The following is a 27631-nucleotide window of genomic DNA, read 5'->3' on the forward strand; positions in this document are numbered from 1 at the left end:
TCAAAATGGATTTATTGCGTTTTGGAACCAAACTCTTCATTTAGTCCGAACACAAATATGAATACATTTTTAATTAAATTTAATTAATAATTAAATTTATAGTAATTAGTCCAATCACAAAATCAATCCATGTTATTAAAAAAATAGTTTATTTTAAAAAAAAATCATATCACACATTTTTTAAGACAGCAATAAATATTCGCGACTGTAAATGTAATAAAATAAAATAAATGCTTTAACATTGTAATATTATGCAAAATATATATATTTTTTTATTATGCAAAATATATGCTTCCACGCCCGCTGTACACTCGTCATAAGTACACGCATGCGCAGACTTCCTCCGGAGCCTCGTTTTATTAAAACTAAAATGAACTTACCTTGCAACATAACCTGCTCCGGAGCAGGTTATCTTCAGAGAGTCAGTTGCTATGGTTACTTACATAACCCGAAAGTTACCTCCGTTTTTGGAACCGAAAGCAGAGGTTATCCGCTTACTTACTCCTAAACTTACCCGGGTAAGCCACATAACCAGGGGCCCGTTTCAGAAAGGTGGTTAGTTTGTTAACCCTGAAATGAGGGAAACTCTGAGTTTTCTGTTTCAAAAAGGGAGGTAGGTTAAACCTGAGACAGCGGGGTAAGTCAAGCCTGTTTCAGAAGGAGATTTTCAGATATTTATACTAGAGAACAAGATAAAAATGCTAATCAAGACGTTCATTTTTTACAGTGCACAATGTCTTTTAACGTGTATCAGCTCAGTTATTTTCCACATTTTAAAATCTTTCATGTAATTTCAGGGTTAATATTAAACATAAAAGCCGTATACAACATCAAAATATATAAATACACATCAAAATATTCCTGAAAAAGACCAAAATAAAAAGAAGGGAAATAGGCTAAGCTTGCAAACTTAGTTTCCAACAGAGCTTTTTTGCGACCTGATAACCGGTCAGATATGCAATACTCACATTCAAGTGCTGCACAGAAGTAAGAAAGAAATGTGGGGGAAATTATGATTCAGTTTTAAAAAAAAAAGTTGTTTGAAATGCTTGAGTACTTTTATTAAGAGTTAGAGTGTAGAGCTTCATTTTGACACGAAAAGGATGTTTGGGGAATTGGGTGAGATGTTATGGATTTGTGTTTATTGTTTTGAGTGTATGAGGCATAGTTTCAAAAAATGTGTTTAAGCAACCAAGAAAAACTGTAATACATTTAGCACGAAGCACCTGAATGTTACATAGCCAGGGTAACCGCATTTAAAACATCACGCCGCGGCCTCAGCTGATCTGAGAAAGCCAAGTGATGAAAGCCAACTGAGTAAAATATATCCCGCCAGTAGGGGGTGCTGCACCATCCTCAGTTTGCAACCCTAAAGCACTACAGATTTAACAGGCTGTCTATCACGTTCTAATACACTGCAACAGAGAATTGTAGTTTTTTTTTGTTGTAAATTACTGAATATTTGTAATATTAAAATGCACTCAGGGATATGGGCAGATGTGAAACACGCTAGTGTTTTATAAATGACAACAAAGTGAAATTTGTATAATTTTTGTGATGCCACCTATTAGTGATCACACCAAACAGCCCTCGTGATGGAAGAGTTCAAGGGCTTTGTAAAACAGTTGGTCTCATCATTTTAGCCCCTTCCTTTGCTGAATGATGAGACTCACATATATGCAACATTTTTAAAGTTCAGAGGTCAACATTTCAAAGCAGAAGCCACGTTCAGCATTCAGATTGGCTAAAGGCGCTGTATATTTAGATAAGTCCTATGACAAACTGTTAAATTTCACTCTGCACTGAAAAAAATGATTCATTCAATTTAATCAATTTTTTAAGGTAAGTGGTTGCAATCAATTTATTTAAGCTACATTTAAACAAACAAACAAAAACAATTAGGAATACAACACAAAACAAAAAACTTTTGTTTAAATGTAGCTTAAATAAATTGATTGCAACCACTTACCTTAAAAAATTGATTAAATTGAATGAATAATTTTTTTCAGGGTGCCCACTCAGCCCTTGTATCACAAAGATGAAATGGTCTAATGCATTTGTCAGACACAGTAGTCAAATCCTTCATGTATTTTTTTGTCTTATTTGAATCACACTGTGGGCCTCTTGGAATATTTGTTTGTCACAAACCCTAACCCAATAAATATTGTAATCGATTGCATTGTACATAAAGAAAACAGTTTCAAAGTAATCTCAAATGAATAGTGTTTATAAATAAAAAACAAAACAAAAGTTACATTAAAATAATGACAGTATCATTATAGATGGCCCTCAAAGCAGCACCAGTTGAGAGGGCTGATGACATCCCCAACCCTTAGCAGAACTCCAGTGTCCATCCTCTTATTACTTTTATCATTTATAATTATGTGTGTTTGGGCTGTGCTCATGTGGGTAAGTGGCTATTTTCATAATCTCTAATTTACATTAGTAGAGATGCCATTATATGACACTTCCCATAGCTTCAAAAGCAATATAATAAGTCTGCTTTTCTTTTGCGTTACTTCGTAAAACTCACAGCAGCCTTTACCACAAGCAGTGCAAGACTCCAAATCATGAGTCCTGATTCAGGGTCAGATTCACATATGAAATCACAAAAACATATTAAGGCAGGAGAGGCGGCAGACTGGTTGGACAAAAGTTCAGTAGACAAGGTTGACTCAGCTCACATGATATCTATTAAACATCCCGTACCGTAGTATACGTACATAAGTAAAAAGTAAAGATTATTATAATAGTAACTGTAATATGATGCTAAGAATATAAATGTAACCCCATACATTATCTTGGAAAGACATAAGTTTGCTGTGATGTGATCTAAGAAAAAGTAATCTAAACACTGTTGGTAATAACAGTGCCATCCGAATAGGAAGGTGGATTTAGGGACAGCTCCATCCAGGACAAACTGTACAGTACAGCATGTCATAATGACACATATGTACAATACTTGTGATCACTGAGGTTTAAAACTTTTCTATTACTCAAAAGTTCGCAATGCACTTGCAACAGTTCACGTTATTTTAAATGATGGTGTGATTACTCAACACCTAAGGGTGGTTTCCCGGACAGGGATTATCTTAAATCAGGACTAGACCTTAGGAAATATAACTAGTTTTAACAAACAAGCCTTAATAAAACATTACTTGTGTGCATTTTGAGGTAAAACAAAGAGTACTGATGTATTTAAAGATATGTCAGTGCAAGTTGTTTTCAGTTTGGACAGCTCTTGTATTTACTTTAATCTAATCCCTGTCCGCAAAAACCGCCCCTTTATGTATTGTAGTGTTATATAAATTTAAAACAATTACTCAATTATTTCCCATGTCAATCTGTAAGTAAAAAAGCTTTGTATAAAGTTGTCTTACAACTTTGTCTTTACAATTAAGGTGCTTTGAGCCACAGCATTTCCATTGCTTGATATAGATAAAATGTGTAGGCAAAAGATGTGAACACAGTGTCTTTAAGGTTCACTACGTAGACTTTTTAATAAATAGTGTGTCTGAAAATATAGAAAAAAAACAATGACTTCATCAATGTTTATTGAAGAAAGTAAGACAAATGGACTTACTTAACATCATTACATCACAGTAGAATATAACCTCAATTACAAGTGACAATAATTTGGGTGCAAAACAGTAACAGTATTCAGTATTAATATCCAAAATAAAGTACTTTATTGCACTTTATCAATTTTATTTATATAGCGCTTTTCACAATTAGTAATTGTTTCAAAGCAGCTTTACATTAAAGGCACTCTAAGCGAATCTGTGAGACGTCACTTTTTGTTGATGTTTGAACTGGTTTCAAACAAACGGAGCGTAGCTAACTCCTCCCGCTCCCCCTCCCTTCCGTGCTTTCATGAACGCGCCCAACCCCCTCAACCCTCAAATCCTTCTTGTCGTTTTTTTTGGCTGGAACACTTTGTTATGGTTTCTGTTTGTAGGTTTGGCCACTTTGTTTGTATTGCAGTTTGTGGAGCCTGGGCTGTCTACAGAGATCGCGTCTTTTAACAGTTTGATCAGCGGACAGGCGGAAACACTGAAAAATCGATAGACAACATAAGGAGCAAAATACAGCGGATAAGATTAAACTGAAAAAGCGAGCGTAGTAATATGTAACGTATAGAAGGGGGTGCTACGTTAAGCCAAATTCGGCTGACTCCCAGGGGTGGAAAAAACCACCTAGGAGAAAAACCCAATGGGAAAAGTCCTAGGAGGAAAAAAACCCCTTGGAAGATATATATATATATATATATAAACGGATAAGGACGCGATCAGCTGGTGGTCGTTTGGCAGGCATCACGTTTGAAGGACAACCAGTAGATAAGTGGCATGTTAACCTTCACGGCAGCTGGAACTGAGTCTGTTAGTCTTATTGTCCTCGGCGACCTGCAAAGAGAAAGACAACATTGATAAAACACTGAAACGCACATCACACTGCACAAAACCTTTAAGGTTCACACAATTTTTATAGAAATAAGTATGAGTGTCCTACCTCTTTACCATCAGCTTTACGGATTCCTTTGAAGACCTTGCCAGAATCCCCATCTATGAGATTTGCCTCATATTTAGAGTGGAAATCTTCTCAAAACAAAAACATAAAAAAGAAAACATTACATTTGGCCCAGGATATACGGCAATATTTGACATGTTCGATACATAATAGATGATCAATCTATCCATCCATCCATCCATCCATCTACACAAGAAGTTAGAGTTAAGAGTTATTGTACAAGTTTGTTTATCATGTTTTGTTTATTGAAGTTGTGTTACTCTGTTTTAAACGGATTATTTAAAAAATCAATTAAAACCTACTTTTTACCTTTTCTTTTTTAAATGACAAGAAATGGTAACAAGTTGCTCGTGTAAACAAGGAGACTCCCCAAATATATTATTAAAAAAATGGATGAGCACAAGCCATAGAAATTTACTGTATTGATTTAACAGAACAAAATATGGCGGAACACATTTCCAATTACTTATAATATGATCAAAAAAAAAAAAAAATTCTGGTACCTCTTGGTGTGGGATTTTCTTCAACTTTTGGGTCAGGTTCCTTAGCAACTTCTAGCGTTGAATTTTCTTCAATTTCTGGTCTGGGATTTCTGGACGATTTTTGCCCATGATTTTCTTCAACTTTTGGGTCAGGATTACTGCCAGCCTTTAGTTTGATTTGTTTGCTAGTTTTTAAATCAAGATTAAGATTTCCACAACCCTTTAGCCCGATATAAGCTGGAACTGAAGCTTTCTGTAGCTTGGCATCAGCTACAGAGGTACTGGCCAGATCGGGATCATCCTTTTAAAAAGGATTGCTGACAGCCTTTAGTTTGGGTTGTTTGTTAGTCTTCTTAAGTCCAATATAAGCTGGAACTGAAGCTTTTTGTAGCTTGGTATCGGCTACAGAGGGACTGGCCACAGCTATGTATTATTTTTTAAGAAACACACACCTGACCTGTCTAATGTCTTAAAATAACCACCAGAGCAATGTCTGTGGTAACTGTGGTATAAGCCGAATAATTGAGTTGAGTTTGCAGGTTACAGCCCCTTCTTTTTTATGAATGTTCGTCTTTTTTCTTTGAGGGCTTTCAATTTTCTGCGCCATTCCTTAGTAGTCCAGTCATCTTCAAAGGTCTTATAGACTGCCGGTTGTTCATATTGATTTATGTCCAGTAACCCTTCATCCTTAAACCAGTCATGTGCTAAGAACTGATGGATTGTCGGTCGGTCCTCTGGCATGCCTATGCCCCAATGAATGAGATCAAAGGCATCTGTAGGTTTTAGAAGAGAGATTGTTAGTCATGATACACTAATGACATTTATTGACATGGCATATAGAGATGTTATTGTTGTTTCGTTTAATTATTTGTTTTTCAGTGTGTGCGTGTTTGCCTTTGTTAGTGATTTTTACTCACCCCTTGATACAAAGGGATTATAAAACTTAAATTCTTCTGATGTTGTACAATAAGGGGGATAGATCTCCTGGCCATTCAGCATCTCATACAGCAAAAAACTCAACTGACAGACATTCCAGTCCTCAGGGGAGGCTGCATGCTTATATCCTGTAAGCAAAACATTGTGTTGAGTTATTTTTGTAAAAGGGTCACATCATCAATTTGGTCACTAAAAACAAATTTATATGCTCCAGTATGTTATCAAAAAACTCCAGCTCACCGTTATATGTTGTGGAATAGCCATCACTGCCAACTAGAATACCATAGTCAAAGTCGCACAACTTCAGGTGTAAACTGCTTTTCTCCACCAAGATGCCATTAGATGTGATACTACTGTGTAAAACGCCATTATCCAAACAGTGTTTAACTGCTCTTAATAATTGAACCAATAGGTAGCGTGCTTTATCTTCCTTCAGTTTTCTTCGGAGTCTTATATAAGTCCACAACTTGTCACAGTTTCTAAGGTACTCAAAAACCAGTATGAACTTGTTGTCCATCTCATACCAGTCATACATTTGAATAACATAGGGGCATTCAGGAGCTTCTCTTAACTTCAGCATCACTGCCACTTCTTCTGGAAGTGGTTTGGAATATCCAGGCTGGAAAAAATTGGTCAACAAAACATTAGATAGCAGAATCTCTTTAAATCTGTGATAAATGTATTGGTATTGCATTTGGATGTAAGTTACATTGCTTTTAGTAAATATGGTAATTTAGCTTTCCCTAAATTTAGTTTGAAAAAACTTACAACAGAAAGAAACTTGGTGTGACTGTTTATGTTCACAAAACTGATGGCGACCTGCAAAGAGAAAGACAACATTGATAAAACACTGAAACGCACCTGACACTGCACAAAACCTTTAAGGTTCACACAATTTTTATAGATACAAGTATGAGTGCCCTACCTCTTTACCATCAGCTTTACGGATTCCTTTGAAGACCTTGGCAGAATGCCCCTCTATGAGATTTGCCTCATATTTAGAGTGGAAATCTTCTCAAAACACAAACAGAGAAAAGAAAAAATTAAATTTGGCCCAGGATATACGGCAATATTTGACATGTTCGATACATAATAGATGATCTATCCATCCATCCATCCATCTATACAAGAATTTAGAGTTAAGAGTAGGGTTGTAACGGTATGAGATTTCCACGTTATGATAATCGTCTCAGAAACTATCACAATTTCACTGTTTGCCGGTATTAAACACTTATTAGGGGTCAAGCCCAGAATGGGATTGTTAGTTTTCTTCTTTATTATTATTATTATTATTCTTCCGCCATTGCGTCTATGGCAGCCCATAGAACCGTACGTAGGAAAGTTATGAAATTTGGCACACTCAAAGAGGACATTCCAACTAGTCAACACAACAAATTTGGAGTGTCTATGTCAAACCCAATAGCACCACCAACAGTCCAAATTTTCACTTATATTTTTGGTTATAACTGCATATGACGTCATTTCCGTTATGCTTATTATTTCGATATTTTGAATTGTTTGTAAAACCTACTTTTTCGAACTCGTCCTAGAGCTTTTGTCCAATTTGCGTAAAGAATGGTGTGTAGCATCTAGAGACACTCATGGCAAAAAGTTATGGAATTCGTGTTGAATCCGCAGTCATGACCTGAGGATTCATGCCCAGTTTCGTCACAGCGCCAGCTAGTGTTCACGAGATTTGAAAAATGGCTATTTTTGCTTATAACTACTGCAAGCTTGAGTCTAAAATAAAAAAATGCTATTGTTAGATTCCTTAAGGCATGCCGAGTCAAACGATACCAAAAGGTTTTCGGTCGGCCATTTTGAATTTGAACTTTTTTGTAGGAAAGTTATGAAATTTGGCACACTCAAAGAGGACATTCCAAATAGTCCCCACACCAAATTTGGAGTGTCTATGTCAAACCCGATAGCGCCACCAACAGTCCAATTTTTCACTTACATTTTTTGGTAATAACTGCTGACCCGTATGTCATAGAAACGCAATTCTTGTTGCTTCTGATTCCTTGGCTCATGCCGATTCGATTGCACCATATGACGTTATTTCCGTTATGTTAATTATTTTGATATTTTGAATTGTTTGTAAAACCTACTTTTTCGAACTCGTCCTAGAGCTTTTTTCCAATTTGCGTAAAGAATAGGTGTGTAGCATCTACAGACACTCATGGCAAAAAGTTATGGAATTCGTGTCGATTCGCCAATCCGTTTCCGTATACCGCGTCATTAAATGTTACGTAGAACGCGAACAAACGGATTTGAGGCTGTATCTTCGCCAAAGTAGTTTTGATGGCAGTCATGACATGAGGGTGCATGCACAGTTTCGTCAAAGCGCCACCTAGTGTTCACGAGATTTTAAAAAATTGCTATTTTTGCTTATATCTAATGCTAACTTGATTTTAAAATTATGGATTTGAGGCTATATCTACGCAAAAGTTTTGCACATTAATGTGCGTATTGGCAGTGGTTCAGTGGTTAGTATAGGTTGTCTACAAATCGGAAGGTTGGTGGTTCAAACCCCAGCTCCACCTGACTAATTGTTGAGGTGTCCATGAGTGAGACATCTAACCCCAACTGTTATATGTCATGAAATGAGGGTGCATGGAACGGGTTGTCACGATATTTGAAAAGTAACTATTTTTGCTTATAACTACTGCAAAATTTTGTCTAAAATCATGAAATTGCTATTGTTAGATTCCTTGAGGCATGCCTTGAGGCAAACTCCTCCTAAAGCGTTCGGTTGATTGGCTTGGATTTGGTACACACAATCTAGACTCTAGACAAAAAGTCATAAAAAGATTTTGATAGACCAATCAGTTATTGTATAGCGCATCAACAAATATGATGGCGAGCACGCCGAAATGGATTTGAGGCTATATCTTCGCAAAAGTTTTGCACATTAATGTGTGTATTTCTAGTGGTTCAGTGGTTAGTGTAGGTTGTCTACAAAACGGAAGGTTGGTGGTTCAAACTCCAGCTCCACCTGACCAAGTGTTTAGGTATCTTTGAGTGAGACATCTACACCCCAACTGCTCCCGATGAGCTGCATGGCTGACACTGTATGAATAGGTGAATGTGTCATCACAATCATGACCAGAGGCACCATCTATTGTTTCGATGCAGTGCACCCTAGTCGTCAAGTCATTTGAGGCTATATCTCAACATTGCTTAATTATGTATATCAAATTTGGTGGGTGTCATCACAATCATGACCAGAGGCACCATCTATTGTTTCGATGCAGTGCACCCTAGTGGTCAAGTTATTTGAGGCTATATCTCAACATTGCTTAATCATATGTATATCAAATTTGGTAGGTGTCATCACAATCATGACCCGAGGCACCATCTATTGTTTCGGTGCAGCGCCACCTAGTGGTCTCAAGATTTGAAAAATTCCTATTTTTGCCTTAATCTACTGAAAACTTAGATCTAAAATCATGACAGTCATTACTGATACTTCATTCTGTGCCCTTTTTGGCTTGACCCCGGCATTGCTGCTTTGCAGCTATATTTATTATTATTATTATTATTATTATTATTAGCTACAATGAACCTTTAATTAATAAAAACAGATAGGGGTTTTGGGTTGAACATATGGTTTATTATATTCAACTTTTTTTGGAAAAAAATACACTTTCGAAAAAAGTAAACTTTGATTCTTAATCTTTTTTTGATTCTTTTAATTTTATTCTTTTAAATAAAATGATAAAATACTCATTAAATTCTCTCAGAGCTGCTCTGATTGAAATGTATAGTTTTTATTATTTAGCCTAAGTATAATCAACTTAAATTGATCTGTAATATAAATCACTTAAATGGGCTTTAGTGCCTCTTTTTGCAGCCACTCTTCGTCCACATTTCTTTCAAACTGGATATGCATCTTCAAGGACAACCCTGCATTTGTTTTTCTTATACCCAAAGTATTCCCATACTGTAGATTTTAACTTTTTTTCTGGTAGGGGATAGGGGATAGAATTTGTAGTCTCTCATTTTCTCTGCTGTACATAAATGAGTGGAGTCTAGCAGTCATGCCGAATGAAGTTGCATGTGCGTAGTGGCGCAGATGAGATCTGCTTTATTTTTTTCCAAAACCGTGTATAAGCAAATGTTTATGGTATGATAATCATAAAAGTTAATATCAAGGTATACCACCATACCGGTATACCGTTACAACCCTAGGTAAGAGTTATTGTACAAGTTTGTTTATCCTATTTTGTTTATTGAAGTTGTGTTACTCTGTTTTAAACGGATTATTAAAGTAATCAATTAAAACCTACTTGTTACCTTTTCTTTTTTAAATGACAAGAAATGGTAACAAGTTGCTCATGTAAACAAGGAGACTCCCCAAATACGTTGTTAAAAAAATGGATGAGCACAAGCCATAGAAATTAACTGTATTGATTTAACAGAGCAAAATATGGCTGAATACATTTCCAAGTACTTATAATATGACCAAAAAAGAAAATTCTGATACCTCTTAGTGTGGGATTTTCTTCAACTTTTGGCTCAGGTTCCTTAGCAACTTTTAGCATCAAATTTTCTTCAACTTCTGGTCTGGGATTTCTGGCCGATTTTTGCCCAGGATTTTCTTCAACTTTTGGCTTGGGATTTCTGGCCGATTTTTGCCCAGGATTTTCTTCAACTTTTTGCCTGTGTTTTCTGGACGATTTTTGCCCAGGATTTTCTTCAACATTTGGTCTGGGTTTTCTGAACAATTTTTGCCAATGGTTTTCCTCAACTTTTGGTCTGGGATTTTTGGCCGATTTTTGCCCAGGGTTTTCTTCAACTTTTGGTCTGGGATTTCTGGTCGATTTTTGCCCAGGGTTTTCTTCAACTCTTGGTTTGGGATTTCTGAACAATTTTTGCCAACGGTTTTCTTTAACTTTTGGTCTGGGATTGCTGACAGCCTTTAGTTTGGGTTGTTTGTTAGTCTTCTTTAGTCCGATATAAGCTGGAACTGAAGCTTACTGTAACTCTGCATCGGTTACAGAGGTACTGGCCAGATCTGGATCATCCTTTGGAACCGGACTGCTGCCAGCTTTTAGTTTGGGTTGTTTGTTAGTCTTCTTTAGTCCGATATAAGCTGGAACTGAAGCTTTCTGTAACTCTGCATCGGTTACAGAGGTACTGGCCAGATCGGGATCATCCTTTGGAACAGGACTGCTGCCAGCTTTTAGTTTGGGTTGTTTGTTAGTCTTCTTAAGTCCAATATAAGCTGAAACTGAAGCTTTCTGTAGCTCGGCATCGGCTACAGAGGTACTGGCCAGATCAGCATCATCCTTTGTATCAGGACTGCTGCCAGCTTTTAGTTCGGGTTGTTTGTTAGTCTTCTTAAGTCCAATATAAGCTGGAACTGAAGCTTTCTGTAACTCTGCATCGGTTACAGAGGTACTGGCCAGATCAGCATCATCCTTTGTATCAGGACTGCTGCCAGCTTTTAGTTCGGGTTGTTTGTTAGTCTTCTTAAGTCCGATATAAGCTGGAACTGAAGCTTCCTGTAACTCTGCATCGGTTACAGAGGTACTTGCCAGATCAGCATCATCCTTTGTATCAGGACTGCTGCCAGCTTTTAGTTCGGGTTGTTTGTTAGTCTTCTTAAGTCCAATATAAGCTGAAACTGAAGCTTTCTGTAGCTCGGCATCGGCTACAGAGCGACTGGCTAGATCAGCATCATCCTTTATATCAGGACTGCTGACAGCTTTTAGTTTGGGTTGTTTGTTAGTCTTCTTAAGTCCAATATAAGCTGAAACTGAAGTTTTCTGTAGCTCGGCATCGGCTACAGAGCGACTGGCCAGATCAGCATCATCCTTTGTATCAGGACTGCTGACAGCTTTTGGTTCGGGTTGTTTGTTAGTCTTGTTTAGCCCAATATAAGCTGGAACTGAAGCTTTGTGTAGCTCGGCATCGGCTACAAAAGTACTGGCCAGATCAGCATCATCCTTTGTATCAGGACTGCTGACAGCTTTTAGTTTGGGTTGTTTGTTAGTTTTGTTTAGCCCAATATAAGCTGGAACTGAAGCTTCCTGTAGCGCGGCAATGTCTACAGAGGGACTGGCCAGATCGGCATCATCCTTTGAAACAGGATTAGCCGTATCGGCATCTTGCCGTGCAGAAGGCACAACAAGGTCCCCATCGTTTCTCCGGAGGTGGTTAAAGAATTGTCGAATTTTCGCCAATGCGTTAGGTTTGTCTGGACCAACGTTAGTCTTTGACTGAGAATTGCCGAGGTCAGCATCATCCCATTCATCAGGACGAGCTGCAACGGCTTCAGGCTGTGGAGACGGCATAGGCTCCACTTTGCCCCTCCGGAGCCAGTCAAAGAAGGGAAACTTTGCCCCTTTTTGTTTGGGTTGGTCCTGACTGATCCTAGCCTTTGGCTTATCTCTGGTACAGTCAACATCGGCCTTTGGCTCAGGAATGCCTGGATCGGCATCAAGCTGTGGAGAAGGCCAGAGATGATCAAAGATACATAAATACACAAATAGTGTGTGTATGTGTAGACAAACAAAGTTAATTGAGTAGATGAAACCAATTAAATAGTAGGACATTACTACTCACCTCCTGGCAAAGCACAATGTTCTCGACTTTGGTTTTCCAGAGGCTCTGGAATGGGCGTTTTATAGCTTTCGCCGCTTTTTTAAAAGCACCCTTTTTCTTAGTTTTTTCTGAAATAGACAAACAGTAAACTATTAGAAATGTCATAAATTCAATATCTGACAATTAATTTGATTCATTCATTAGAAATGATAGAGACCAGCGTGAGATCTTAAAGGAAAATGGCCCTGGTTATCTAAAATGTTATAAAACAATGTAATCAAGTATTCTGTTAAACAGACTATTAAAAAATCCTGAAAATACCGCAACGCTTATGGCATCAATAATGATGATAATATTGCCACAGATTAAAAGAACATGGACTGAAACTATTATTCAGCTGGTTTATTAACACCACAATAACAATTCAATAATAAATCTTATAGAATTAATGCTTGATTGATCATTTTAAATCTTAAGTGTCTCGCTTTACCTTGTGTACTGAATTGCATAAATTGAATGTCACATTCGCATTCATGCTCACAGGCTGGATAAAACCCGCCATATGCGCTAAATTAACTATTTTGTGTTATGAATATATAAACAAGACCTCAGTTTAGGGGCAATTTTTATTCTTAATTTTCGGGGACATTTGATTGATTTTGGCCACTTGTTATTAAAATTTGAAGAATTGTTGCCAAAACTTGTCTGCGTTTATTGGCACACGCTTAAAGGTGCAAAAGAAGATTTTTTTTAATACATTTTTGCAATATTACTTGAAACTGTCTTTACTAAATGATGAAAGACTATTTATTAGGTACACTGAAAGTAATAATATTAATACACGTCTTCTGTGCACAAGGTAGGGCCTTAAACACATCAGCAAATCATTGAAGCAATCATTGCGTCAACGATTGGCCCTCTGGCTTGTCAATCACTGCTATTACGTTCCTTGTGAGAGAAATCTCTCTCCATCTGCGCACACGTCACTGATTTAAACGCGAGTAAACTTAAACTTTATAACAACTAACAGCATTATGTGCGGGAACTCCTTTCTTTATTTGACGGCACAGTTTCTTGCGCACAGTTGGAGAGACTTCTGCTTGCCAGAGCACGCGCGTGAAAGAGAGAGAGACCTGCACCTCACTAGTGCTTATTATGAAATTTCAGAAATTACTCTTTCATTTGTTAGTGGACTATTTTCCATTTCTCTGTCACACTCAGTCTAACCTTCCCGTTCTCACCAAGATGCGTACAAATGACACGCAGTGTGATTATCGTGCAATAGATACGCCAAATTCCGATTTTGCGTGCATATGATACGCCAGTCCTTCCCATTCACTTATATGGCGAATCGTTTCGTGACGTTTTATTTATTGTTTTCGCATTTGTTTTCTGTTCTAACCCTAAACCCAAGCGAAAATGGTAAAAAAAAACAGAAAACAAATGAGAAAACAATAAATAAAACGTCACAAAACGATTCGCCATATAAGTGAATGGGAAGGACTGGCGTATCATATGCACGCAAAATCGGAATTTGGCTTATCTATTGCACGATAATCACACTGCGTGTCATTTGTACGCTTTTTGGTGAGAATGGGTTGGTCTAACATGCACGAATCCCAAGTTGACAACGCGCACTTAATTACATTATGCGGAATAGAAAAATCTGACTGTTACATCTGACATTTTATTTTACGGTAAGTTACCACGGACCAATCAGCAGAAATGTAACATGCAATTAGAGTGATTGACAGAAAACCTGACAAGTTACAAAACAAAATGACATTTTCAGCTCATCATGAATGCGAAAATGGGAGGCCCCTGAACTTCGGAGGCCCCTGGGCTTCAGCCCAGGTAAGCCCGTGCATTAAGGTGGCCTTGACTTTGTGGCATATAGTAAATGATGTTTAACAAACATATTAGTATATTCTTAATTTTGAAAATTAACAAGTAGGGTGTGATTAATCTGAAAATATATTTAAGTACAGCTTTTTAAAATTTAACTACGTACAGTTTTTATTTAACTTTTGGGCACATTTTAATTTAATCCTTAATCTTATTTAAGTTTTTATTTACTTGTAAGCACAGTGCAGTGTTAAGGTTCAAACTCTGTAATGGTTGGCTGACAATAATAATAAATATTTGTATAAGGAATAAAAATAAGAAATATTCTTATTGGGAATAAAACTTTGTTTTTGAACTGTGCTTAGCTCTGAATAGTTAGGCCTACTACACTTCTGGAATTTAACGTTGGTCATTATGGTGGTACCAAATATTTTCTGAGGTGGTACTTGGAGTAAAAAGTTTGAGAACCACTGCAATAATCAATATAAAAGTCAAACATTCAGCTTTCATTGTTATCTCACCTGATACGCTTTCCACCCCACCATAGGTAGGGGAAAACTCCTCTCCTCTTACTTGATTTGAACTACCAGCACGCATGACATTTGACAAACATCCGGTGGTCTGGACTGTGTCATGTGTCAAAACAGCGTTGGGTAGAACAAATCCCACCACTCCAACATCTCCTCCATCACTCTCCTCCTTATTGACAAACACTGCAAATACAATATAATAAACAAATAATAAACAATGTTATTACTTTAAACTGAACTGAAACATTTGTCTACAATTTGTCATTTAATTTATATTAGGGTATAAATGGACTCTATGCATGGCGGACGTATTTCCTGTGAAATCTCAGGATGCTGGACTACTTCTGCCAGTCATAGAGCGCTATGATATTCAGGATCGTTGGTTGCCAAAACAGCCAAATGAACACGGCTAATTTGTTTGACTTATACCACACACTTAAAGGGATAGTTCGGCCAAAAATGATATTAAACCCATGATTTACTCACCCCGAAGCCGTCCGAGATGCATATTTCAGACAAACACATTTTCAATTATTTTAGAAAATGTTTTAGTTAAAGGAACAGTATGTAGGATTGTGGCCAAAACTGGTATTGCAATCACAAAACTTGTGGCTAAAACTGGTACTGCAATCAAACAACTGGTGGCCAATACACAACATGACAACATAAACATCAGTTGAGGGCTACAACTCCACTTTTTAAATGACAATATCCTGACCAGACCACTGTTGTCAGTGATTTAAGTATTTGAAATGAAAATGATTTCTTAATGTCTAGTGACAAATAAGGGCCATTTTATGATTAATTGATATACATTTCTTACATACTGTTCCTTTAATCAAATGTGAAGTTATGAAGACATTTTCTAAAATAACTGAAAATGTGTTTGTCTGAAAAATGATGGACATATGCATCTCGGACGGCTTCGGGGTGAGTAAATCATGGGTTTAATATCATTTTGGCCGAACTATCCCTTTAAAACCATAATGAACGTCTAGCCACCACTGCTGTGTGTCATAGTGTTTACAGCATTAGACTCACTGGAAAGCATGACAACTTTTACACTGCTACCCTGTATCTGCATAACCACTAGTTAAAGTGAGAAATTGCACTGATAACAGTGCATTCATCTGTTGTTGATATACTTATGAATTTTGTGTAATTGTTATCATCAGTACTAGCGAAGATAACATCTGTGCTTATACAAGCTTAGAACAGTAAAAACGTGTATTTTGAGTATTTATGTATGCTTTATTAATAACAAATGCAAAGGACAAATAGAAAATAGATATCAATGACAACAAGAATAACTTAAGAAAAATAAAACACACACACACACACACACACACACACACACGATCACTAGAAAATCATAGGTGGAAAGTTTGAAAAGGGTTGGACCTAAACTCTGTAGTGCTCCGGTCCTCCAGGGTAAGATTTGGGGAACCCTACTCTACAGTTTCAAGATACTAACTTAAAAATATCCAAGTAAAAATGTTTTGACAATTGAATATATCAAAAAATAAAGAGGTAAAAACTCAGAACAGAACTCTGAACGTCACATTTAAGCTATCAGTCCTGCTGCAGTTTGTGTTGTTTTTTTGTTTTTTCCTCATACAGCAGTGACAGTGAAATCATAATGGGATCTTATTTGCGTCTCTTATTTTACCTGACACTTTAATACGAAGGAGGATTAGGGCCAAGCTAAAATAAATAAAACCCATCTCGAGATTAAAATCATTTAAATGCAAGAATAAAGTCATTATTTAACGAGAAAAAAAGTCAGAATAAATATAATTTCGAGAATAAAGTCGTTATTTAACAAGAATAAAGTCCTAAAATTTCAAGAATGAAGTCAATATATTCAGTTTAGGCTTACAATAGGTTGAATGACACGTATGCCATAGCCTGACGGGGTCTGTATCACTTTTACTGGCACTACGGAACTTCGGGGTGCGGGTAGTAACCCGAGAACAAAAATAACTACAAAATCTGACTGCTTTACGGCATACCTCACTTCCGCCCCCCTACCACCATTTCGTCAAGTTCGGACGTGAGAGCCTTACTAACGTTTGTTTGTGCTGTCACGCGGGTGTATGTTGGGGTTGCCAACTGTCCCGTATTTTAAGCCTAATTTATTTGTCTCGTACGGGACGTCCTGCGTCCCATTTTTTGACTGTTACGCTTGATCTAACCAGTGACTGATACAACAGGCTTCGACTTCATGTGGCGCCACAAAGACAGGCAGATAACATCAAAATCCCGTGAGAGGGATTCGAGAAATCCTACAGAAGCCACTATCGAAATGCTCTTGTGGTACTTTGATGCCATCCCCTGTCAGTCCTTGCGGTGCCACAAGCAGTAGCAGTGCTGATCACGACACCTTTTATCCAATCACAGATCCCCAGCACATTCAGTAAACAAATAATACAAATTTATGTTTGCTTTTTTATATAGTTGGTTACTACTTAGCTGTTTGTATAAGATCTGCATAGTTACAAAGTCTGCCTAAAACGCCTCAATCTGAAGGATTTAATCATTTTCAACCTTACTAGGACATTTGGCGCTTCTGATTCACACACTGTAAGTGTGTTTTAATTTATGTTTTTGATGTTGACCCTGTAAGACCACATCTTACAGAATCTATGTTAGCTTAGTTTGCCACAAGATTAAAATGAAGGGGATATGGGGATTTTTATTTACCCTTAGTACGGGAGTCACAAGTGTTTTGTTTTAGACAGGTAAAGTTAATTTAATGGTTCAAAATTAGCCTTACTGTGTTAAAAGTAGACTACCTGCTGTAAATTAACAAACTATTAATAAACCTTCCATGTATGTTCCCAGGGCATAAAGCCCGGAATACACTGCACGATTTTTGTCCTCTTATAAGATCATTACCCTATCACACTGTGCGACATGTATCGTTTAAACTCGGGTACGAGAGGCATGTAGACTGTACGATGATGACACGGAAGCTTCGGCGGCTGCGTCACACGTTGCGCAATGTCACCAGCATGCGCTCGTGGTAAACAAATACCGGCGCGCAGGTCGTAGCAGCAAACACACTGTGCGGTGATCATGCCGAATTTCTGACACTGCCAGAAAACTATCGTAGGCTATCTTTGGACGCAAGACCGGGAAAACGGTCGTCTTTGAACCTCTCTCACTGTACGACATAGGACCACCGATGGAGAGCCACGATCACAGAAATCGCGACGATGGCAATCTTTCGTCTGGGACAGCCAATTATCGTGCAGTGTATCCCGGGCTTAAAATACACTGTATAAAACCATATACGCGCTGCTGTGACAGGTCACATTTTGTCCCGTATTTCAGAGTGAGAAAGTTGGCAACCCTCGTGTATGGGCTGCTAAAGCAGCAATGAAACCCAAGAAGGCAAATGTTTTGTCTGAGGAGTCTAGGAAGAGAGTGACAAAATTAAAGGCGAGGATACGAGGATAAACATTGGTACAGCGGTTGCTCGCTGACACGAGGGCTGCCCGACCGATGCTGACTTGGCCGTTATGTTGTTAGACTAGTAAGTATTGAAGGAATTTGTTGTCTGCCTGACTATGTTATGGAAGCTATCTGGTCCTCCATTTCTCTTCATGAATCAAGTAATGCTGGAGGAGCAAATTATTATTAGCCTATGTCTAAATCGCATGTACAAGTTTGGTACAAGTAAATAATACATTATTAGACAAACAAATGAATCTTTTAAGGCTAACTAGCCTGATGACTGCAGGCTGATAATCATGTTTGTTTATTTATTTTTCTGGTGAAAGTGTCTTGCCTCAGGCTATAATGCAAATTGATTTTTCAACTTTGCAGATTCATCTATGATAGCTTGTTATTATAATATTGACGATATAGCCTATTGCTATTACCTACCAAACAAACAATGATTTACAATACAACAATTTAATTGGCATATCCATTCTGTAAAACAGGAGTAGACCATAGTGCTGGCTTGAAAACGTGAGCTACGTGATCTTTTGGCGTTTGAAAAAAAATAAAACCCATGGAAATTATATTGTATAGTGTGTATATATTGTACAATGATGTCATAACATTTAATATATAATATGCTGAAATAAGCAGAGTTCGTGGGTTTCGCACGTGTATCCCCTGGTGTAACCATGACAGATTTTACGACGGTAGTAGAAGACAATACTATTTCCCAACTGTAGGCGGACTCCGCGAGCTAGACTTACATGGTATTGCTTTAAGACAGTGATATAAATACACTTAATTCACTACACACTATAATATATTATTATAAGAAGCATGTACGGTCAAGCAGAAAAGCCCAGAATGTGATTATTTTCATTGAAGGAAACTAACATGGCCTTCAGCGGCTTGTGTTGTTATTCTGGGATCTTCTGCTTGCCCGTACACAGAATGTTTTATTAATAAAAAGTTTGCTGAATATGGTGTTTTATTATTACTGTGTAGATGTATTAAGCCACATTCAATGTCTTTTGTCTTTTAGGGTTTTATAAGGGTCTGCACTTAACATAAAGCTTTTATATTGTTGCTTTCATAAGAACAATCCAACAGTGAAACATAGCCTACTCGTTGCATTTATCTCAATTGTTAGTTCACAAAGCCGCAGAGTCTTTCCATTCCTCCCTCGGCCAGACGATTCATATTCCCCATCACCTGTGCACTTTCATAGGTGCGCCTCCATGTGCGGATTACTTTACCCTAGCCAATTAACAAAACCCATTATTCATCACGATATTCTGTTCATTGCATCCCTGTTTTATTAAAGTGTGCAGTGCACCGAATTTTGTTCGTTCATTATCTCCCCCCATATTGCCTTTTTTATGAGGGAGATTGCTTAAAGATGCAAATTGTATTACCTGCGCCGCTAGATGGCGCCAGATCAAATCAATAACAATGACGTTGTTTAATGGCGCTCTGTAGCAGCGTGGAATTATGGTACGCCTACGGGAGCTATCTTTGCTGACACAACCAGCGGCAGACGGTAAAGAGTAACTTAATCCATAAGTCCATAAGCAAGCGCGTAGCCCGACAGGCGCTAAAGCCGCCTTTCCACTGCACACAACATACGGAAACGACAGTCGGAGTTTGCCCCCTAGTGGCAGTCGTAATGAAGTTTCAGTTTAATCGTATATGAGAGAAGCTCATTCCAGCGCAAGAGGCTTCATTCTAATATGTTTACCATGGTGGACTAAATAAATGAATGCAAATGAATGAAACGATAAACAGCTATACATATATGACAAAGATTGGCAATATTTTTTGGAGAGAACATATGAAGACAAGATTAAAATAATAAAATACACAAATTAAATTGATAATGTATTTATTATCAGTAATCAAAAGGTTTTTTTAAGGATTCAAGTGTTACTAATGAAGTTAAACAAATCACATGCGGTTTAGTCGCACAAGTTCAATTTTTTTAACGGATCCAACGCTCAAAACGGACCCGACACCTACGCATCCGCAGATGGCCGGCACCCCACTTTGCGACTCTCCATAGGAAATGAATGACTTCCAGCTTATCGGCCGTCGTTTGTCGTGTGCAGTGGAAAGGCGGCTTAACGCATAGTTCCGCATTTGTCCACGACACTGGCTGCGTCCGAAAACTCAAAGCAGTGACTTGTTGCCTCGCTGCCTCATAAGGAAATGACTTCGGAGGCATGAAGGCAGCTCAGAGAAAGGCTTTCGGATGCACTTCAAAGGCAGCGTGTTTGAAATATAAACAGAGAGCGCCTTTGTGATAACTAATCACATATTTGAAAACTACAATACTAATTTCTCGCTAGAAATGCAATTAAAGTGTATGTTGCAGGTTAACCACCACTGTCGATTAATGGGTACATAAATCACTCAAGATATGTGTATAATTTTTAAAATGTCTCAAAAATGGTCTTAAAGACAACTTTTTTTTACGTTTTTGGTATTAACGGTTTTTTTAACGCAATTCTGCGATGACGTCACGTTGGGGAGAAGTGGAGAAAGACTCAGCCAGAGCCATAGAGATAGATGAGACATTTATTGCTATTTAATACTTACGTATATAATTTGGAAATCATATATACATCGTAGGAAATATATAATGTGTTATACTGCAAAGTTACCTTGCTAATTATTATTTATGATATATGTGGAGATAAATGAAACTTCGCAAATCTGCTGATTTGATCCATTCATGTCCTGACCACCAGGCTAGAGATTTTTAAACATCCTTAATCCACACTTACTAGTCTATCAAATAATATCTCAAATATATTGTTTTGTAAAATAAAAGGATGCTTTGTTATATTGTTTATGCGATTATAACGAATCACACGATCATTTTATATGCAGCAGCAGTCAGCAGCTGCAGCACACTCGGATCCGACCACATACATACTGTAATAAACAGGCGTTCGGCGGCTTTTTACATCACGACAGGCTAAGCCATTTGAGGAGGAACCGCTCATTGATCACCGTATTTTTATAAATCCTGTACATGTTTGGACCTGCCGAACAGGTTGAGCACTTTTATATACTTTATTGAGCAGAGAGGCTGCCTGCTCAGTTTGACCAGCGGGCTGCGGGAACCGGCGCACATCACGCCGCCAGACGGTGTTGCTAATATAACTCGAAATGTATAACTATTATTAGATCGGCCCGGGAAAGTCCCGACTCTCTCGATTGCCATTCCGCTACTGGCTGTAAGAAAGTGAGTTCGTTTGGGTCGCTGGTCCCCGCGAACAGACGTGACGTGCTTCACTCACCTTCCAGGATTAGAGACATGCTGCCAAAACCGTTTGTCCTGTCCCAGATAGCAAAAAATATCCGCATGGCTTCTTTATGCCGCCAGCCCCAAGCTGTCGGCTATAGGTGCGTCCCGCTGGCGGGGATGAAACTTTTGCCGCCGAATACGTCACTCTCATTTTTTTGCGAGATGCCGCCAGCATGCAGCCGGCGGACCGACTGCTTAATTTGTGCAAAAGCGGCTGCCGCGGCGGTCCGCCGTCAGACCTGTTTGCGATTACGCCCTTATGCCGCTTACTGCCGCCAGAGCACCGCCGGTGGTCCGCCGACTCATTGCTATTTTTTGCTATCTGGGGAAGATCGCATAAAGTTACACCCATTTCAGGCAGGATCATGGACCCCCTCAAGCCAGCATGCACGAGTATGTTAATTGTTTGTTTACTTTCTACACGAAGATATGCTAACCTTATGCTATCTGGCTGTCTGCCTATCTCTCTATACTAGCCTGTCTGTCTGTCTGTCTATCTATCTGTCTATCTATCTTATCTATCTATCTATCTATCTATCTATCTATGTATGTATGTATGTATGTATGTATGTATGTATTTATCTATAATCTGCGCTATCAGAACTGTACTTTACTCGTCTTTCTATAGTCATTCTCAATGCTCTCAAGGCGGCTTTGGTCAATTCTCTCCCCAGCGTGACGTCATACAGTGCGTTGTGGGGGAAAGGAGAATCATTGCAAATTGCTGTACTTTTTCATACTTTTTCGGGTTTTGTGATACCCAACAACATAAAATACAATGGATAACAGTTTAAATGTTTATTATCAACAAGCAAATTGCACAAATTCGTTGAAAAATTTTACCTGCAAAACGCCCTTTAAAATGTGTAAAAATTGAAAATATACGTTTATTTACACTAAATTTGTGATCCAGTCGCTTCCTTGGCCGCCATTTTATTTTTTCGAACTCGACCACTGTTGTAATGTGGTTTTTACGTCAGTAAAGGCGTTGACAAAGGGTCACGTGGATATTAACGTCATTGACAGGAGACTGCACTGCCCGTCAATGTTTTGAATGGAAATTTTCTCACGATTTACAAGTAGTTGAAAACATTACAGATATTGATCAGCTGGACAAAATATATAACACTGGCCTAGCGGTGTTTGGACATTTTACTGCAAATATCTTACAAATTGCACCTTTAAATTGCCTTTCTGAGTGCATCTCCCTCATATTGTTTTATTAATGAGACAGGTATAATTTGGTATCTGCTTGTTCACATCACTCCAAACACGTTAATGTAAAAACATGACATTATTATTAAAATATTACAACTTTATTCTCGTTAAATAACGACTTTATTCTTGTTAAATAACGACTTTATTCTCGAAATTATATTTATTCTTGACTTTTTTCTCATTAAATAATGATTTTTTTCTCGCATTTTAATGACTTTAAAGGGCCCATGGCATACAGAGGTTAGAATTGCTACTTTGTAGGTGTGAGCAAAAATGTGTCATTTTGGGCGTGTCCTTTAAAATGCAAATGAGCGGATAAAGTGCAAACACTGATCACAATGATGGTGGTTTGTTGTAATTGAAACTCAATTGTGCTGTCAAGTCCTTCTTTTCGCTCTCTTTCTCTCTGAACTAAATGGCAGTGCTGTGGTTGGATAGTGCGCATTAAGGGGGCGGTATTATTATAATAAGAGCTCCTTATGACATCAAAAAGAGGGCCAAATTTCAATAACCTATTTTTTGCTCACACCTACAAAGTAGCAATGCTAACCTCTGTATGCCATGGGCCCTTTAATCTGGAGATGTTTATATTTTTATTTTAGCTTGTCCCTAATCCTCCTTCGTACTTTAAGACAACATTACAAAGACAATATATTACTAACGTAACGTGATTAGCCTGCTGGACGAATCGTAAAAACAGCACAATGTCAGCTCTTCTAGTAGAGGATGAACATATCGTAATGATTACAAAGATAAGACGACACATAAGACTTGCAACCTTTCTCGAGTTTGCACATCTGGACAATTCACATCACAGGTTGTAAATTTGGGTAAATCCAGCAAACAACGAGTACATTTTAGCGATCTTCTTCTTCTTCTTCTGATGTTTAAATGGCGGTTGGCAAATCAACATAAGGTGCATTTTCCGCCAGCTACTGGATTGGAGTATGGAGCACTATTTGGTTGAATACATTTGGTGAGAATAAAAAAAACTTTATATCTTTTTTTACCAGTTCTGTATCCTTTAAAAATTGTAATAATTTCTCACGTATTTTATAATTTGTTCATTTTGGCGATTCTGCCGTCAGTCTGCTTTAAATCTCCCGTACCGGAAACTAAAGAGCAGCCTTGCGTCAAACGCGGAAGTTAAGTGTGCATTGCAAGAGTGCAAGAGTGCATTGAATATCACATTTGCATTCATGCTGATCGTTTTTTTATTGTGAATCCCCTGAAGTTGTATTTGAGTTTATATTATGCTGTTATTATGCTGTAATTCTGATAGTTTGGACAACAGCGCCCTCTTGTGCGCTATTACGTAACTACACAATGTTATAAATATCAAAGCAAGTAACTTACAGCGGAAATTCTCATCTTTAATTTTGGTGGCTTTTTATTAAACTCAGAAGGGCTGTTGCCAAAACATTTTGGCCTCAGGGTTATTATAGTAAACGAAAACTATCACGAAAACTGAAACTATTAGGGAAAAAACATTTTAGTTAACTGAAATAAAATAAAAACGAAAGTTTCTAAAAAAAAAAAAAACTAAAACTAAACTATAACTAAAATGTGGACCTGCAAAACTAACTGAAACTAACTACAATTTTGGAAAACAAAACTTGCGTTTTCGTTTTTTAAATGTTATTGGATCAGCAGACAGCAGTTGAACACGGAGTCAGTCATATTACCGGATCATAAGCAAATGTTCAGCAGATGTTGCTGAATCATTAATGACCAATAGGTGGCAGACTTTGTCTATTAGAACTCCAGGCCTGCACAGCAGCGTCACGTAATGTGTATGACGACTAGTTTATTAAGACAACCTGTCTTCTGCTGGCAAACCATTACAATAACTGAAGAAGGTTTAATTATATCAATGTACTGTACACGGAAGCATTTAAATGTTAAACATGGCTGAAAACGCTGACGGCGACCGCTTGCTTGGCAGTGTTAGCTGACGCTTTTTGGTTGCTATGATAAAGAATGTCCGTGGAACTTATCTGAAATTTTAGTTGCTTTTGTGGATAATCAACAAATAATATTATGTATTAATATAAAGTCAACAAATAATTGTTAGTACAACGATGTCTTCTGGTATAGAAATGGACATTCATAGACAGAATATTAAACTTTGCATTGATTTTCAGTTGTTGTGGACAGACATAAGTTTGTACAAGGGAAATATTGGACAAAACACACGTTAGGTTATAAATAAACATATGCTGGGTTGTTTGAATGCAATGCTGGGTTGTTTTAACTCATGTTTGGGTTAACAACATCCCAGCATATGATTATTTATAACCAAACATGTATATTTATATATTTATATTACTTATACCCAGCTTAAATAACCTAACAGAATTTAGGGTGTTGGTTGGTGTGGTATTTGCCCTGTCCTTTGATTAACAGGACTAAATAAAAAAACTTATTTAAAAAAAATCGTATTATTTTATTTTCAACATTACCAGATTTGGCGAGGTGTATGTACACAACCATGATATTATGCTAAAGACTAAAACTTAAAGTAATGATTTTTGAAAAATAGAAACGAAACCAAAACTATTTATGCACCACTTAAAAGAACTAAAACTAAACTGAAATAAAATAACACATTACAAAACTAAATGAAAATAAAAACGAAAATTTTTTTTAAACTATAATAACCCGTTATTTTTAAACGAATGTAAAATCTGAAGATACTACTGAAAAATCTAGCAAAGACCAGCATAAACTGGTAGCTGGTTTTAGGTGGCAGTAACTGGTCTAAGCTGGTCCTCCCAGCTTGGTCCAGCTAGACCAGCTAAAAAGTGACCAAAACACAGCTAGACCAGCTAAAACCAGCTCATGCTGGTCTTAGCTGGATTTTTCAGTAGGGAGAGCACCCCTCTGTGTTAATTTGTACACGTGCCTGAAAAACACAGTAACTGTACACTTATCAATATGAAAGTCACACACTCCGCTTTAAGTTTGATCTAACGGTACCTGTTGAGCTATTAGGCTCATCACGTGCAGTCACCTCTCCTTCTTTTGAGCCACCGGCAGCGTTCATAACGTCTAACAGAAGTCCGGTCGTGCGGACGGTGTTGTTAGATGTCAAAACAGCGCCTGGCAGGACAAAATCCACCCCTTCGACATCACCTCCATCACTGTGTTTAGTAATGGACCACCGCGACCACATGATGTCGAAAGTAAAGAAGTCTGTAAACAAACTGCTTAGACTCAGTCTCAATTTAGATTGGTGGTCTAAAGAAACTTTCTGTCTGTCACAGCGCGTCAACAGCCTCAGTTGCTTACTCTGTTGAGTTCGCAAATTCACTTAATAATCTGTACAGCTCAGTTCAGAATCAACCAAAGTGAACTCGTCCAGATCCGTAAAGTGAGTGAGCTCTGCATTGCTAGGTGCCCGCTTTTATATAGATGGGTGACGTCACAATAGTTCCATGGTTGCCATAGCGCGCGACTGCTTCCATGCCATTGTTTCTTCACCATGTAATATATATATATCACACACTGTTTTATTAAAAAAAATATATTTACAATTTATAAATGTTTATATGTGTGTGTAAATAATCTGACACATTGTTAAAACAAATTATTACTTTATTTATTTACATAGAAAAGTAAATATTTAATATAGTATATACAAAATAAAGTTTTCAGATAAAACAACCGCTAGTTAACTATATTATTATCCTGCTATATAATATACATTTTTTTTTATAAAAACCAATTAGCTTTTATCAGATTATGAATTTAAATGAAATATAAAACCTTACCCTCATGAAATATATTAAACAATATTTGGTTACCTATAATGAAGTATAATACAATAATATGGGTCTAATACATTTTTGTAATACTAGATATGTTAAATAAAGTATAACTTGAATAAAATAATATACCTAATAAACTATCTTCAAAACACACAGTTAAAAATATAAAAACAATAAAAAAAAATTAACATCTGTTACTTTACATAAAAAATAATAGAAAAAAAACAATATTTGGTATAAACTGAAATGTAATCTTCTGTTTCTATTTCTATTTTTACAACATTAAAAATTAACGATTAGCCAACAGGCTAATATCCAAATTTATGTACACAATTATTATGTACACAATGCACTATACTCATCTCAAATTAGGTCATATGTCACTTCTTATTTTAACAATCCATGATTTCGGAGGTTCTTTGTCCTGTGGAAATTTGTAAAATGAAGAATTTCTGTGTTTTGATGGCTGAATGACCAGCATCCCGGTACAAAACAATAGGTTTAAAGCAAACGTTCTGGACGTCCTGTCAGGATTTGCACAGATGAACCCAATAGCGGACGATGAAGGAGTTAACAAAAGATTTTAATAATAAACAAGACAAACAAAAGCCCACGTGGGGGCATACAGCATAGACTGACACAAAACTAGGGATGCACCGAATCCATATTTTTTAGGTTCGGCCGAATCCCGAATCCACCGTTTAAGATTCGGCCGAATCTGAAACCGAATACCGAATCCTACTCGCATCCTTATTCCAACACAGTAAAACACATTAATGAAGTAAAAAACGTCCACATCAGTGTATTTTTCATTTTATTTAATTTTAACTAATGACAAGTTGGAAAAACTATTTTGACAATTACCATAAGCCTATGCATAATGAAAGCGATGCGTTGCGACACGCTCGTTTTTCCAATAAGCAAGCAGCTCCGCGCTGAAAACTATATTTAACTTTGAGTGAGAAGCTCCGCTCGTCAATGTCAGTCTTCACACGGCCGTCCAATTACAGTGGA

General features: G+C 37.4%; 2 protein-coding genes across 2 annotated transcripts; both read right to left on the reverse strand.

Moving 5' to 3' along the window:
- Positions 1-3707: 3707 nt before the first annotated feature.
- LOC141349113 (serine/threonine-protein kinase pim-2-like) lies at positions 3708-10910 on the reverse strand. Its single transcript, XM_073872939.1, has 8 exons — positions 10432-10910; positions 6871-6956; positions 6714-6764; positions 6186-6564; positions 5927-6073; positions 5031-5782; positions 4510-4595; positions 3708-4403 (listed from the first exon to the last, which is right to left on the reverse strand). The coding sequence occupies exons 1-6, from the start codon at positions 10487-10489 to the stop codon at positions 5550-5552; spliced, it is 954 nt and encodes a 317-aa protein (XP_073729040.1). The 5' UTR covers positions 10490-10910; the 3' UTR covers positions 3708-4403; positions 4510-4595; positions 5031-5549.
- Positions 10910-27257, reverse strand: LOC141368778 (uncharacterized). The gene is made up of 4 exons (XM_073872938.1): positions 25827-27257; positions 14861-15052; positions 12516-12622; positions 10910-12394 (listed from the first exon to the last, which is right to left on the reverse strand). The coding sequence occupies exons 1-4, from the start codon at positions 26020-26022 to the stop codon at positions 10922-10924; spliced, it is 1968 nt and encodes a 655-aa protein (XP_073729039.1). The 5' UTR covers positions 26023-27257; the 3' UTR covers positions 10910-10921.
- Positions 27258-27631: the final 374 nt, after the last annotated feature.

This window comes from Misgurnus anguillicaudatus, chromosome 11, assembly GCF_027580225.2.
Source record: "Misgurnus anguillicaudatus chromosome 11, ASM2758022v2, whole genome shotgun sequence".
NCBI classification, from domain to species: Eukaryota; Metazoa; Chordata; class Actinopteri; order Cypriniformes; family Cobitidae; genus Misgurnus; species Misgurnus anguillicaudatus.

Coding starts and splice junctions, on each gene's coding strand:
- LOC141349113 (XM_073872939.1), bottom strand. CDS start 10,489: ATGCTAAAAGTTGCTAAGGAACCTGAGCCAAAAGTTGAAGAAAATCCC. Junction 6,565..6,713: donor ACACCAAGTTTCTTTCTGTT/GTAAGTTTTTTC, acceptor AATTTTTTCCAG/CCTGGATATTCCAAACCACT. Junction 6,074..6,185: donor CTATTCCACAACATATAACG/GTGAGCTGGAGT, acceptor TTTTGCTTACAG/GATATAAGCATGCAGCCTCC.
- LOC141368778 (XM_073872938.1), bottom strand. CDS start 26,022: ATGTGGTCGCGGTGGTCCATTACTAAACACAGTGATGGAGGTGATGTC. Junction 15,053..25,826: donor TGAGCCTAATAGCTCAACAG/GTACCGTTAGAT, acceptor TTGTATTTGCAG/TGTTTGTCAATAAGGAGGAG. Junction 12,395..12,515: donor ACATTGTGCTTTGCCAGGAG/GTGAGTAGTAAT, acceptor CCTTCTCCACAG/CTTGATGCCGATCCAGGCAT.